The 16190-nt window shown below is 40.6% G+C and overlaps 1 protein-coding gene across 1 annotated transcript in view; it reads left to right on the top strand.

The window, feature by feature from the left end:
* Positions 1–16190, top strand: part of GRPR (gastrin releasing peptide receptor) — a 292051-nt gene that overhangs the window by 216249 nt on the left and 59612 nt on the right. The window contains exon 2 of the mRNA XM_073616923.1: positions 4172–4523. Within this exon, the coding sequence (XP_073473024.1) occupies positions 4172–4523 (352 nt within the window). The remainder of the gene's footprint in view (positions 1–4171; positions 4524–16190) is intronic.

Raw genomic sequence — 16190 nt, 5'->3', positions numbered from 1 at the left:
ATCCACTTCCAGACCCTCCCTATTAAGATGTCGGTAGGGACACTCCACCAGGAGTGGATATCCTTCCTTGTCTTACCTAAGGCTTTGTCTCCTATCATATTAGGTCTTCCTTGGTTACGGCTCCATTCTCCACATGTTGACTGGACTGCTGGACAGATCTTGACTTAGGGTTCCTCCTGTTCCTCCTCCTGCCTACTCAAGGTTACCCCAAAAGAGAATCCTCCTGTTGCCACTATCCCAGTATCTTCTGCTCTTCCCGCTGCGTATAGCGATTTCTGGAATGTCTCCTGCAATAGTCGGGCTGAGGCACTCTCTGGGTCGTGTGGCACTCTGGATGAGGAGCCTACCTGTGAACCTGAGCCGATCAGTCACTCCAGTTTGCATGGCCATTTACCTTTGCCTGTCCCTGGACCCCCTTGGACACACACCCAGGCTAACTCATCCACCAGTTCCACAGTCGCTACGCCCTGCGATGCAATTCTGGTGGTCGCTGCACCTGGCAATGCTGTTCAGTCGGCCTCTGCACCAGTCCAGCCTATGCCCAGTGAGCTTCCTGCTTCTTTTTCAGGACCTTCTGTAACCTGGCCTCACCCTACTGCTACTATGTCCGTTCAAACCTGTTTAAGAGGCTCAATCCATCCTTTGGATAGACTGCCTCATTCGGCCAGGTGGGGTTTTCAATCTTTTGTTCAGGGCTCTCTGCATTCTGTTTGTGTTCCGGCTATCCAGCTTAACTCTTGTGACACATCCCCTTTTAACCAACCTGACCTCAGGGATCCACTGACCTCTACCCAGTCTTATGGTCCTGTGTTGGATGTCCAGCATATCTTTAAGGGTCTGGGGGACCCTGCTCAGACTTCTGATGGTCTTCTCGTGCCCTTACCCATTTCTAAAAAGCCTTTAGTCCTCAATAAGTCCTTTCGTCCTCTCCTTACCTCGGTTCCGGCCTCTGAGGATAATCTAAAGTACGAGGTTAGTCAAGTTTTGGATTCCCGGCTCCGTTCTTCAGTACCTCGTACATTGGAAAGGGTTTGATCCTGAGGAGAGGTCTTGGATCACTGCATCTGAGGTCTTTGCTCCGTGTCTATTGAGGAGGTTCCATCTGGAGTTTCCCTTTAAGCCTGGGCACAGGCGGGGGAGGGGGAGGTCTTAAGAGGGGGGGTACTGATTCCTGTTACCGACTTTGGCCTGTTCTTAACTATTCCTGTCTGCTCGTGACCCTGACCTTTGGCGTGTCCCCGACCATCCCTGTTTGCCTGTGACCCTGAACCTTGGCATGTACTCTGTTGTCCTTATCTGCTTGTGGCCCCGACCTTGGCTTGTCCCTTACTCTCCTTGTTGTTCCAGCCTGCTGCCTCCTTCCTCTTCTCCTGTAGTCTACCGTGAGCGTGAGCTGTGAGACCCTGGGGGCCGCAACCTGGAGCCAGACTGCAGCGCAGTCCATCCTTACCATTAAAGGCTCTGGTGAACACCTGCTGGCTCTTAGACTCCGAGTCCTGGGGAATCTATGCTCTAGCTCCCAGTGGGATCTGTGTCAGTGATCCAGTAGACCTGCTTCCTGGACCTCCCAGGGTTCAGTCCGCAGCAGTCAGCCGTAGGGTCCACTACCTTGCGGTGCACTCCTGATCCCAACGGTGTGCATCTGTCATCCAGCCTCTAGGTGACCTGACACATATACACATTACCTAATTTGCATAATAAAGAACTACTGCATTTTCTTAGATAAATAATGTGGCACACTAATGCAATTGTGTCAAGCACCACCCATCAGTCTAATAAATAGACATGTGCACACTGAAATACTTCCTTTCGTTTTCGTCCGAAAAATACATTTATTTAGTTACTCCCGAAATTAGTTTTCATTTATTTAGTTTTTCGTTAAAAATTGCATTCGTCCAAAAATCCAAATTAATTAAGGTTGAATCTGTCATTGAAGGCTTATGGTGTCTGTCGAATGTTCAAAGAAGATTCGCCGTATAGTTTAGCTGCTCCGTTGAATCTTCTTAGAACTTTCAACAGACATCATCAGCCAAAGATTCGACGTTTGTATGTTTTTCACTGCTTTGTCGAATCTTTGTCGTTTATGTTGAATGTATATATTTCAAACAGAAAATGGACTGGTGATAGTGATCACTGATCAGACAGGTAACAAGATAGGGTATATAGAATCTATATAGAATCTCAATCTATAATATAGAATCTATAATAATACATTCCCCCCCCCCCCCCCACAACACGGGCAGCCTCTGAGGCTATCACAACACTAGCAACACTAGTATCACTATCAAGTTCACAACACTAAAACAATAGCAGCAGATTATTATGAAAAAGTTAAGTTGAACTGTAGCTTGCTTCACTATTGTTCTGCTGCTGTGCTTATGCTTAATTGCTAAATAATTCAGGTTCTCTGACAAACGGACCAGCTAAGATTCACTGTCTTCTGAAATGATTCAGTGTGTGTGTCTCTCTCTGCTAGCAAATCGTAAATGAATAAATAAGTTGGCTGTACGTGTGTACTTAATTCTAGCTATTTTACTGCTCCTCCTCTTTGGTTACAATCAGCCAATTACATTCATCATCATCATTATTTTTTTTTACTTCCCCCACCCAATTCCAGCAGCGATCTTTTCTCCCCTATGTCCAATCTTTTCTCTCTATGTCGATTATTTTCTCTCTATGTAGAATCTTTTCTCTCTATGTAGAATAATCTTGGACTAATAGAGTTAAGGTTAGGCACATTCAACCACAGGTTTGATGGACACAGATTGTTATTGTCATCATCATGTCGAATCTCCTATCTATATTGAACTGTTTTAGCAACGAAAACGAAAATAAAGCATTTGTTTATGTTGGATCTTTCGTTTTTCGGATTCTGCACTTTCGTTATCGTTTGTTAAAACGATAACGAAAATACCTGAGATTCGGACGAAAATGCATTCGGACGAAAACGAATGCACATGTCTACTAATAAATGGGCCCCACACTGGTTCCCTCATGTAAGTCAAAGAGTGAATGGAAAGGATACATGCAAGTCAGGTTTTTGAGTATACCAAAGAACAGGTAAGAAGTCCGAAAGACCTCTTTACCAGTGCACTTCACAACCCTGCAAATTTGCAATTTTTTAAAGCAATATTTTTGACACTTTGAATTTCAGAACTGGTGCCTATTTATTTAACAAGCAGACATGAAACATTATAAGAAGAATTTTATATGCGTCCAGAAAAGTTCTAGCGTGTGACCTTACTGTCTGAAAAGTCAAGATAGTGTTGAGCTTACAACCCCCTTTTTTATTCTTTAGAAGTACATAAAATGCTTTAATTATTAACAAATATTGCAAAAAGTATGGTGAATGCATAAAACAATGTTATGACCAATTTCTTTTCTACAGTACAAAAGATTAATGTACCATAATGTCTTTTTTACCAGACCAATGAAATCACCATCCAAAAATGATTTAGATTTTGTTTTGCTAATGCTAAAACTGATTTAATAGAACTTTCTAAAATGTGGTTTGATGCATTATTGTTGGATTGTCCTGTTGCTATCCTGCCTATTATTATGATTTATTTTGCCATTAAGAAGAAAATTAGAAGCCAATACCCAGTAGCATCTTTTATTACAGTCACAGTTGACGCCATTAGGATACACATTTTGTCCATTTCATAAGCTGTATTTTGTCCATTGTTTGTTGTTATCTCTCACAAATACACAAAAATAACAACAGTAATAGCTGCAATAAAATTGAATTCTTTATTCCCCACCCTGGAGAATCAGAGTGTAGTTATAAGGTGAAGTGTCTTATTTGTGTTTGTAGCTATGATTCAGCCCCCTGAGGGCTGAAACAGGTAAGCTACTTGTTTTCTGGAGATTTTACTTATAACTATATTAAATAAACTGATTTTATGCTGTGAAGGATCTGAGTCGCCGATTGCATTTGTTTAAAATCTGAAATAAAACTGAACCTTCTTCTGGGGAAGAAGGAAGGAAATTAGTTTAGAGACATGAAAAGAAAAATATTGTGTGGGTATATATATATATATATATATATATATATATATATATATATATATATATATATATATATATATATATATATATATATGCTTTTAACTTGTATCTGAGATTTGGTTTGGAATTATTCTTCTGACAATATTTTTTTTTCTCTTCTTAGGTACACGGCTATTGTAAAACCCATGGATATCCAAGCCAATAATGCTTTGACTAAGATCTGCATCAAAGCCGCACTTATCTGGTTATTATCCATGACTTTGGCCATTCCGGAAGCTGTTTTCTCGGATTTGCTCCCATTTTATGACAAAGAAATTAACAAAACATTTGTCACCTGTGCCCCCTACCCACATTCCAATGGACTGCACCCAAGAATCCATTCGATGACTTCCTTTTTAATCTTCTATATCATCCCTCTGTCCATTATTTCAGTATATTACTATTTTATTGCTCGAAATCTGATTCGAAGTGCATACAACATGCCAGTGGAAGGAAATGTGCACGTTAGAAGACAGGTATGTTTTACAAAAAGCAAAAGTGTTATGACTGATAACATGTTTTATAAACAGATTGGTCTGATATCTTAGATGAGATTAAAATGCATGTATTAATTTTTAATCAGGACATGGATTATAGAACCATGACACAATGTAAAATAAGTAGTATGCCTAAGCGCTATATAAATCCTGTATAATAATAATAATAATAAAAAATATTAATATAATGCAGAAATTCTTCTTTAAATTGTGTAGTTTTATAAAAATAAGTGATGCGAAGCTGAATTACATATAATTGCACTCAGGTGTGATAATATCTGCATCCTGTGAGCAAACATCTTAATATAGCCAAACAAAGAGGAAAATGCTGTGCTATCCAGTGAAACAAACTAAAAAACTAAAAAACACTAGCTGCTAGCACACAACAAACCAAGTTTTCAAAATGTAAAATAATAATACAGTGCAGCGCTATATGCATAGATATGATGTGGTGTGCTCATGTGGAACAATGTAACATATAGTGACAAACATCCAAAATATGTGTGAGCAGTGACCTGCTATAAATGAACAAAGTAATGTCTATGAAAAATGTGACAAACACAAAAGTCCATCAATCGTGGGGTGAGTGACCGTCTTCTCCAGAGAGGATGAGGGTACCATGTATCCTGATAAGACTAAGGGCACTCGAATGTAAAAGTGGCCACAAATGACATAAAACTTCAAGAAGAAAAGATGGGTACCCTTACCGGATCAGTAGGACGCATCTACCATATGGCAGTGCGTCTTATCAGGCATAAAGGGGTGTTATGTCCAGGAAATCCAACAGGGGCATGATGATGACTGTGTAGTTGAAACGCGTAGGGCCAGCCCTCAGCTTCCCACATTGCAATTTTTTATACTTTTTATCTGCTTCGTGATCACCTGTATTTTGTATTGTTTTTTTTGGACATTAAAAACCCCTTTTGATTTACACTATGTGGAGTTCCCCTTTTTCTTCCTCCATGGGCCCATTGAGAATCATTTTCTCCTGATTTTCCTGTTCTGGAACCGGAGATCGAGTGCACTGGAGGTCCAACGCCTGCCTGAGATAACCATCCCTCATTGGTGATTGAGACAAAAGACGTCATCCGGTTGGATTTCCTGGACATAACACCCCTTTATGCCTGATAAGACACACTGCCATATGGTAGATGCGTCCTACTGATCCGGTAAGGGTACCCATCTTTTCTTTTTGAAGTTTTATGTCATTTGTGGCCACTTTTACATTTGAGTGCCCTTAGTCTTATCAGGATACATGGTACCCTCATCCTCTCTGTAGAAGACGGTCACTCACCCCACAATTGATGGACTTTTGTGTTTGTCACATTTTTCATAGACATTACTTTGTTAATTTATAGCAGGTCACTGCTCACACATATTTTGGATGTTTGTCACTATATGTTACATTGTTCCACATGAGCACACCACATCATATCTATGCATATAGCGCTGCACTGTATTATTATTTTACATCTTAATATAGCCAGCTAGTTAAAACAGTTTACCATATTTGTTCAGTACTCGTTGTATGTACTGACTGCTCTCCTTCACTGAATTTTAACATGCTACTATCTGTATGTATTAATGCCTATGTTGCAGTACAACCTATGACCCTGCAATGATCATACAAAGTGGTCTTTGGAATACCTGGGGTATTGCTTAGCTTGCCCCACCTAAGTATAGTTGTTGTCTTTCATTAATGCTATCCTTCTAAAATGCCATTTGTCATACCAGTTCTCTGATTTTAGTACTTTTTCACTGAGTTGAAACAAGTATGGAGTTGGTGAAGTCAGAATTTCTTATTTACATGCTTGTTATGGTTGAGGTCAACATGACAGCCATGCTACTAGTGGTTTCAGGATAGTAATGGCAGCCTCCATTTTTCTGTTAGCTAGGGTTCCCAACTTTTTGAATTAATTCATGATGATAAGGGTAGAAAACAGCATCAGGTAAAAAGGAATAGTTTATGACAACTAAATTGATCCCTTGATTAATTTCTACAGAAACAGTCAGCTTTAGATTAAATGTGATCTACAGCAGAGTAACTTGTTCATATCTAAGACTTTAATTCCTACTCTCAGCTGTCATGAAGGCATCTAAAATATTAAGCTGTTTTCACACACTGATCAGCTGCAAAAATGTGGCAAAATCGAATTTGCCACAATTTTATCGCAGTTTTTTCAGAACATGTGACTCGAAAACTGCACCAAGAACGCGTCTAGCAACAATAGACCCCCCCCCCCAGCATCAATAGATCCACCAGCTGCCAGCATCAATAGGCCATCCAACGGCCACCAAAAATAGACCAGAAATGTGTCCTGCCCTGGGTATCATACATCTGTCATACAGACTGAACTCCCAGTCCCAGTGCATATCTGTGAATACATTTATGGGTGATGTTTTTTTCTGCCAAAGTATTTGTATGTCTGACCATCCACTAATGAGATTTACAATGTTCTACCACATATCACAGCTCTGTCTAACAGGGCAGGAGACTTGATTCTTCTTTGCTGTAGTTAAGTAAAACGTAAGGGTCTTGTCCCCAGGGCCGTCTTTAATATTGCTTGGACTCTGGGCAAACATTTTCCAGCCCCCATTCAATGCAATTTCGCTCTCCACCTGCTCTGAGATATACAATAGATTTCAGCTCAATACTGCTCACTGATTGGTTGCTAGAGGTTACTGGACATCTTTACCACTCACTAATTGGTTGCTAGAGGTTGCTGCACATTATTACTGCTCACTGATTGGTTGCTAAAGGTTACATCACATCATCACCTCACTGCCTGCACACAATGGACTGGGGAGGTGAGGGGACCCATCAATAAACAGAAAACTCCTAGGAATCCTAGGACTCCTGCGATCAGTGGCAATGCTGGGGGGGCTGGGTGTGATCAGTGGCAATGCTGGGGGGTTTATGTGATCAGTGACAGTGGTGGTGAGATGGTCTTAGTTAGGAGGCAGTACACTGTGGCAAATTCTGAATCATGTAGCTGGAAATCTTTGGCAAGTATATAGTGGGGGATTTACACCGACCACCAATGTGAAGGGGGATTTTCACTGACCACCATGTAACGAGGTATTTTACACCACCCACCAATATAAAGAGGGATTTCTACACTGACACCAATGTAATAGGAGAATTTACACCAACCACCAGTGTAAGGAGGAATATACAATGATCTGCATGTAAGCGGGAATTTACACTGACAACCATTGTCGAGGAGATTTGTACTGACCACCAATATAAGGTGACACTTATACACCGACCACCAATGTTGAGGGGGGGGGGGGATTCACACTGACCACCAATCTAAATGGGGATTTACACTCACCACCAATTTAAAGGGGGCTTCTACATGGACCACCAATGTAAGGAAGGATTCTAAACTGACCACGAATGCAAGTTTGGATTTTTTTACCGATGACCAATATAAAGAGGAGTTTCTACACTGGCCACCAAGGTAATGGGGTTTTACACTGACCACCAATATAATGGGAATTTACACTGACCACTAATGTAATAGGAGCAGTCACAATAACCACCAATGTAAGGAGGGATTTACACGACCACCAATGTAAGGGGGACCTTCAGACTGGGCATTAGTGTGAATGAAAGGATTGTACACTTGTTTGTAATGATTGTTTTGACAAAGGTACCCACTTATGTAACTCTGTTTACTATGTCCTAATGTATGACAGACACTGATCACATTGATCACTCTATTGTTCTTCATAATAAACCTTTAATAAAAATATTGAACAAGAAAGGATTGTACACCAATGTAATGAGAAGATTTAAACTGACCACCAAGGTAACTGAGACATTTAGAATGTGTTCACATTTGTGTCGGGAATACATGCAAAATCGCTTTCCTGACACCACAGAAACATGCTGCCCTTTACTACTAAACAGCAATGCCATTAACAGTTAATGACACCCTCATGCATCTGCTGAGATGTGCATATTCACATGCACCAAAGTTCACGGTGCTGTGGCACCATGTTATTTTGACAAAGGGTTCCACCTCCAATTTGCTTACCTTTGCAGAACAGGATGATGCTAAGCCTAATGACCACAGTTGTAAGCAGGACTTTCAATCATGCCCCTTTACCTCCCCAGTGGGCAGCATTCAGCAGAAGTGACGGTGGATATGACCTCAGGGAGGAATGATATACGTATGAATGCCACCTCCATTTACAAATCAATGCTGCGGTCCGCTGCTATTTACATATTCATGCAGTTGCTATTTACATGTCAATGCAGGTTATTTACATGTAAACGCTGGGTCTGCAGGTGAGTCATCTGTACATGGCAATAGGGCAGAGCTGGGCAGCATTAGCAGAACTTCACACTGAGATATCAGGACACAGCACGACACTAAAACTTCAAGGGACAAGGGAATTTAAACTGGGATTGTTGGCAAGTATGAGGCAGCTGCTTTGGACCCCACAACAATGATGGGGCCCAGGGAAGCTGCCCCTTTTGCCCTGCCTTAAAGATGGCTGTGCTCTTCCCTTATAATAAGACAACAAAGAGAGGGTGCACAGACCTAGCGCATTACCACTACACAATTTTATTGAAGATATAAAAAAAGTAAGTTATATACTCACAAACACATGGCAACAACAAGCATATAAAAATGCAAATGAGACTGCCGCCAGGTCCACAACAATCAACTGATAACACGGAAAGGCCTTTCAGCATCCAAAATGGCTTACGCATTTTGAAGAACGAGCCCTTTTCCTTTCTTGTCATGTATCATGTACAAGAAAGTATACCCACAGTAGGTAGGTAGGTAGTATACCCTTTGGATGATTTCTCCTCTATTACTTTTCTGGGGACAACCAAAAAGTAGGGATTTTCTTTTACTTTCACTTTCAATGATAATGGTAAACAGGACAAATAGGCTGAATCTCCCTAATGGGGGGACAGACAGCAATACAAACCTGAAGGCGTTCTAATCCCTCTCCACTCTGTCTAAAAAAAAAGTTTTGCTTTTAAGTTTGACTTTTAACAGGAAAAGGGCTGTCTTATCAGTGTGGCATTTTTAAATTCCACAGCAACGTGTAGTGGTCTAGTCAAAGAGACTGTGCTAGGCAAAGTAACAGGTTCTCGTGTAAGAAAAACTCCTACCCTCTGATACTCACCTTCTCCATGCTCTTCCTCCCAAATCTGTTTTTCTTCTTTGTTGGAGATGGGAGTCCAAAACCCTGTGTAAAGGTCTAAGTTAAAGAGTGTCAGAACTTACACAGGGTTTTTTTTACAGTAAAACTTTTTGAAAGTTTCCAAAAAAAGCATTCACGTGAATACTACCTCATCTTAGGTACAGCGTAGATAAGTATAATGAAAATAGCTGCATCCAGAGGGTGTGATACAGTAGTGGTTATTACAAAGGTAGTCATTGACAATCAATGACAGATTTCTGACAGTAGAGCTTCATACCATAAAACACAAGGAGGGGAAGAATATGTAGGCAATAGATGTATGTACAAAGGTGTCTTGCTGTGGGAGCATTTTGTGGGTTTTGGGGGTGATAAGGGGAGAGAAAAGAAAAGGCTAAGGGATATGTGGAGGTTCAGGTAAGGAGAGGGGGAGGTGCTTACACAGGGTTCGTGTGTCTCTCACCTTGCTGACATCCTTTCCACAATAGTCTAAACACTACTTCGTGAGAAGAGATGACATGCTCCTCCACACTCAGAAGCATTGGGCATAAACCAAGCAATCCAACAGAGCATCAGAGTGATAGGAGAGTATAGTAAAAGGTTTATTCTTACCCTTAGTGAGAAATGTTATCTAGTTGGTAAGGTTGAATAAAGACGCCAGTCCATCTATTTCAATCTGAGTGAGTGTGTATGAGAATACTGTTTTGCATATCCCTATACATTTTGCTCTCTACGAAACACATCTAAAGATTTTTTTAAACTTATCTACACTGTTTGATGACACCACCATCTGTGGAATTCCACATTTTCACCACCCTAACAGTAAAGAACCTCTGACGCTGTTTTACCTCTTTCTGCCCACGCTATCTGAAAGACGGCTACAGCATGGGCTTCCATTGCCGGGAGGGTGTACATGGACATCCTCCTGTGATTGCGCTGCCCATACACAATGTGCGGTTGCTCTATGATCGCTGAGTCCTTTGGACTCGGCTGATCACAAATCGAGGTAAAGGGCCAATTACAGAGGCCCTTTACCACATGATCAGCTGTTGACCAATGACAGCTGATTACAGGATCTAAATACAAGCCATTTTTTTGGCTTTTTTTTCCTCACGCTCACAACATGAGGAGAGAAGAAAGCCCATAACCGGTTTATGTTAAAGTGACATCGGCACTGATAATCAGGGGGTGCCTATGCACGAAAACATAAATTGCGATACACACAATACATTTTTCTGCGCACGCCAGAGCATGAGCAATAATTTTAGCACTAGAGCTTCTGTGTAGCTCTAAACTGATTACCTTTAGGGGCTTTTATGGCATCACCTATGGAAAATATAGGGTACTGAAACTTGTCACTATTTCACAGATGCACCCAATGTTGGGTATCTATCTACTCGGCGCAACCTCATCTTTTATAGTTTACTAAAAGATAGGGTGACTTATTGCGCTTGTGTGCCCTAAAATTAACTTTATTGTATTTTGCATTTCCTAGACCTTGGCGCCAATATTGTGTAACATAAAAAATTGGAACTACCACCATTTTATTCTCTACAGTGTCTGCTTTCAGATATATATATATTTTTTTAGGGTTTTATGCAATCTTCAGGGCTAAAATGATTTTTTAAATGGGCTAAAACGGGCTAGAACGACTTTTTAAAATGCAAAATCAGCTCTGGCAGTGAGAGAGTTAGGCTTTTTGAGACCATAAACATTATAGAGCAAATTTTTTTTATAATTTTCAGTAATTTCACAAAGACAGCTTTAAACTGATATCATACTAATGCACCTAATCGCATATTCTACTAGGTTAAAAAAAGTAAGATGGGGAATAAAAATTCATTAAAATTTCCTTGAATTCTAAACCATCTTCCACTGCATCTTACAATATGAACCGTGCATCTCTAAAATCTGGAATGGTTATTGTCTGGTAAGGGACACTGAACAAACAGGAGATGGCAGTAAGGAAGTTATTAATCCTTTAATGAAAAACTCAAAGTGTGATATGGGCCAGATCAGGTCATGTCTGGTGCCCTCTGTAGGTCTGGGTTCAGAATTAAATCAGTCTTTTGATCCGCAGAACATCTCTATTACATTATGCTGCTCTGCTCTGGCATGTCTTACTTGCTCTAGCTGTCTTTCAGACATGGAATAGAGTGCCAATAAAATGTGAAGCAAAAAAAGTAAAAACATTAAAGTGGATTAAATAGCTTCTGATATTGAAAGACCCTAATGCCTTTAAAGACCAATCATCCCAAAACAGATTTTTCAGTTTCTGACAGATGCAATGGATTGAGCCACCACTTCCAAATCGGTTCTATACTAGATTGGCGTGCCTGAGTAAATAAAGTTAACGGCTCTCCTGGGTATCATAATACAGTGGATATAAAAAGTCTACACACCCCTGTTAAAATGTCAGGTTTCTGTGATGTAAAAAAATGAGACAAAGATAAATCATTTCACTTTTTCCACTTTTAATGTGACCTATAAATTGAACAACTCAGTTGAACAACAAACTGAAATATTTTAGGTGGAGGGAAGTAAAAATAAAAAACTAAAATAATATGGTTGCATAAGTGTGCACACCCTTAAACTAATACTTTATTAAAGCACCTTTTGATTTTCAGCTTGGCACATCTTGACTTGGCAATATTTGCCCACTCTTCTTTGCAAAAACACTCCAAATCTATCAGATTGCGAGGGCCTCTCCTTTGCATAGCCCTTTTCAGATCACCCCACAGATTGTCAATCAGATTCAGGTCTGGGCTCTGGCTAGGCCATTCCAAAACTTGAATCTTCTTCTAGTGAAGCCATTCCTTTGTTGATTTGGATGTATGCTTTGAGTCGTTGTCATGCTAAAAGATGAAGTTCCTATTCGTGCTCTAAACTGACTAAGGCCCTTGTTCCAGCTGAAGAAAAACAGCTCCAAAGCATGATGCTGCCACCATCATGCTTCACGGTGGGTATGATGTTCTTATGGTGATGTGCAGTTTTGTTTTTACGCCAAACATATCTTTTGGAATTATGGCCAAAAAGTTCAACCTTGGTTTCATCAGACCATAACACATTTTCCCACATGCTTTTGGGAGACTTCAGATGTGTTTTTGCAAAATTTAGCTGGGCTTGAATGTTTTTCTTCAAAAGAAAAGGCTTCCGTCTTGCCACTCTACCTCATAGCCCAGACATATGAAGAATATGGGAGATTGTTGTCATATATACCACACAGCCAGTACTTGCCAGATATTCCTGCAGCTCCTTTAATGTTGCTGTATGCCTCTTGGCAGTCTCCCTGACCAGTTTTCTTCTCCTCTTTTCATCACTGTCCAGCTCTTGATAATGTCACTGTTGTGCCATATTTTTTCCACTTGATGATGACTATCTTCACTGTTCCATGGTATATCTAATGCCACCCTTCTCCTGACTGATACCTTTTATCAATGAGATCCCTCGGTGGCTTTGGAAGCTCTCTGCGGACCATGGCTTTTCCTGTAGGATGCAACTAAGAAAATGTCAGGGAAGACCTACTAGAATGGCTGAACTTTATTTGGGGTTAATCAGAGGCACTTTAAATGATGGCAGGTGTATACTGACTCCTATATAACATGAGTTTGAATGTGATTGCTTAATTCTGAACACAACTACATCCCCAGTTATAAGAGTGTGTGCAACCACAATTTTTTAGTTTTTTATTTTTACTCCCCCCCTAAAAGATTTCAGTTTGTTTTTCAACTGAGTTGAACAGTATTTAGGCCATATTAAAGGTGAAAAAAGTTCTGAAATGATTTATCTTTGTCTCATTTTTTTACAACACAGAAACCTGACATTTTAATAGGGGTGTAGACTTTTTATATCCACTGTACATATATATATATATATATATATATATATATATATATATTGTTGCCATTTCACGGGCGCACACAAATTTAAGGTTTGACATGTTGGGTATCTATTTACAGTATCTCACAAAAGTGAGTACACCCCTCACATTTTTGTAAATATTTTATTATATCTTTCCATGTGATAACACTGAAGAAATGACACGTTGCTACAATGTAAAGTAGCAAGTGTACAGCTTGTATAACAGTGTAAATTTGCTGTCCCCTCAAAACAACTCAACACACAGCCATTAATGTCTAAACCGCTGGCAACAAAACTGAGTACACCACTAAGTGAAAATGTCCAAATTGGGCCCAATTAGCCATTTTCCCTCCCCGGTGTCATGTGACTCGTTAGTGTTACAAAGTCTCAGGTGTGAATGGGGAACAGGGGGAACAGGTGTGTTAAATTTGGTGTTATTGCTCTCACTCATACTGGCCACCATGGCACCTCATGGCAAAGAACTCTCTGAGGATCTGAAGAAAAGAATTGTTGCTCTACATAAAGATGGCCTAGGCTATAAGAAGATTGCCAAGATCCTGAAACTGAGCTGCAGCACGGTGGCCAAGACCATACAGCGGTTTAACAGGACAGGCTCCACTCAGAACAGGCCTCGCCATGGTCGACCAAAGAAGTTGAGTGCACGTGCTCAGCGTTATATCCAGAGGTTGTCTTTGGGAAATAGACATATGAGACCAGCATTGCTGCAGAGATTGAAGGGGTGGGGGGTCAGCCTGTCAGTGCTCAGACCATACTCCGCATACTGCATCAAATTAGTCTGCATGGGTGTTGTCCCAGAAGGAAGCCTTTTCTAAAGATGATGCACAAGAAAGCCCAAAAACAGTTTGCTGAAGACAAGCAAACTAGGGACATGGATTACTGGGACCATGTCCTGTGGTCTGATGAGACCAAGATAAACTTATTTGGTTCAGATGGTGTCAAGCACATGTGTACTGGCAACCAGGTGAGGAAACAAAGACAAGTGTGTCTTACCTACAGTCAAGCATGGTGGTGGGAGTGTCATGGTCTATGGCTGCATAAGTGCTGCCGGCACTGGGGAGCTACAGTTCATTGAGGGAAACATGAATGCCAACATTTACTGTGACATACTAAGCAGAGCATGATCCCCTCCCTTCAGAGTTTGGGCCACAGGACAGTATTCCAACATGATAATGACCCCAAACACACCTCCAAGACGACCACTGCCTTGCTAAAGAAACTGAGGATAAAGGTGATGGACTGGCCAAGCATGTCTCCAAACCTAAACCCTATTGAGCATCTGTGGGGCATCATCAAGCGGAAGGTGGAGGAGTGCAAGGTCTCTAACATCCTCCAGCTCTGTGATGTCGTCATGGTGGAGGGAAAGAGGACTCCAGTGGCAACCTGTGAAGCTCTGGTGAACTCCATGCCCCAGAGGGTTAAGGCAGTGCTGGAAAATAATGGTGGCCACACAAAATATTGACAATTCGGGCCAATTTGGACATTTTCACTTAGGGGTATACTCACTTTTGCTGCCAGTGGTTTAGACATTAATGGCTGTGTGTTGAGTTATTTTGAGGGGACAGCAAATTTACACTGTTATACAAGCTGTACACTCACTACTTTACATTGTAGCAAAGTGTAATTTCTTCAGTGTTGTCACATGAAGAGATATAATAAAATATTTACAAAAATGTGAGGGGTGTACTCACTTTTGTGAGATACTGTGTGTATATATATATATATATATATATATATATATATATATATATATATACATACAGTTGTGCTCATAAGTTTACATACCCTGGCAGAATTTATGATTTCTTGGCCATTTTTCAGAGAGTATGAATGATGACACAAAAACTTTTCTTTCACTCGTGGTTAGTGTTTGGCTGAAGCCATTTATTATCAATCAACTGTGTTTACTCTTTTTAAATCATAATCACAACAGAAACTACCCAAATGACTCTGATCAAAAGTTTACACACCCTAGTTTTTAATACCGTGTATTGCCCCCTTTAACATCAATGACAGCTTGAAGTCTTTTGTGCAATTTGTGGATGAGGCCCATTCCTCTTGGCAAAAAGCCTCCAGTTCCTGTAAATTCTTGGGCTGTCTTGCATGAACTGCACATTTGAGATCTCCCCAGAGTGGCTCAATGTTATTAAGGTCAGGAGACTGAGATGGCCACTCCAAAACCTTCACTTTTTTTCTGCTGTAGACAATGACAGGTCGACTTGGCCTTGTATTTTGGATCATTGTCATGTTGGAATGTCCACGTATGTCCCATGCGCAGCTTCCTGGCTGATGAATGCAAATGTTCCTCCAGTATTTTTTGATAACATACTGCATTCATCTTGCCATCGATTTTGACCAAATTTCCTGTGCCTTTGTAGCTCACATATCTCCAAAACATCAGCGATCCACCTCCTTTTTTCACAGTAGGAAGGGTGTACCTTTCATCATAGGCCTTGTTGACTGCTCTCCAAATCTAGTGTTTATGTTTGTGGCCAAAAAGCTAAATTTTAGTCTCATCACTCCGAATGACTTTGTGCCAGAAGGTTTGAGGCTTGTCTCTGTGCTGTTTGGCGTATTATAAGCGGGATACTTTGTGGCATT

This window comes from Aquarana catesbeiana, linkage group LG02 (genome assembly GCF_042186555.1).
Source record: "Aquarana catesbeiana isolate 2022-GZ linkage group LG02, ASM4218655v1, whole genome shotgun sequence".
Taxonomy (NCBI): domain Eukaryota; kingdom Metazoa; phylum Chordata; class Amphibia; order Anura; family Ranidae; genus Aquarana; species Aquarana catesbeiana.
This window is presented reverse-complemented; position numbering and strand designations above follow the sequence as displayed.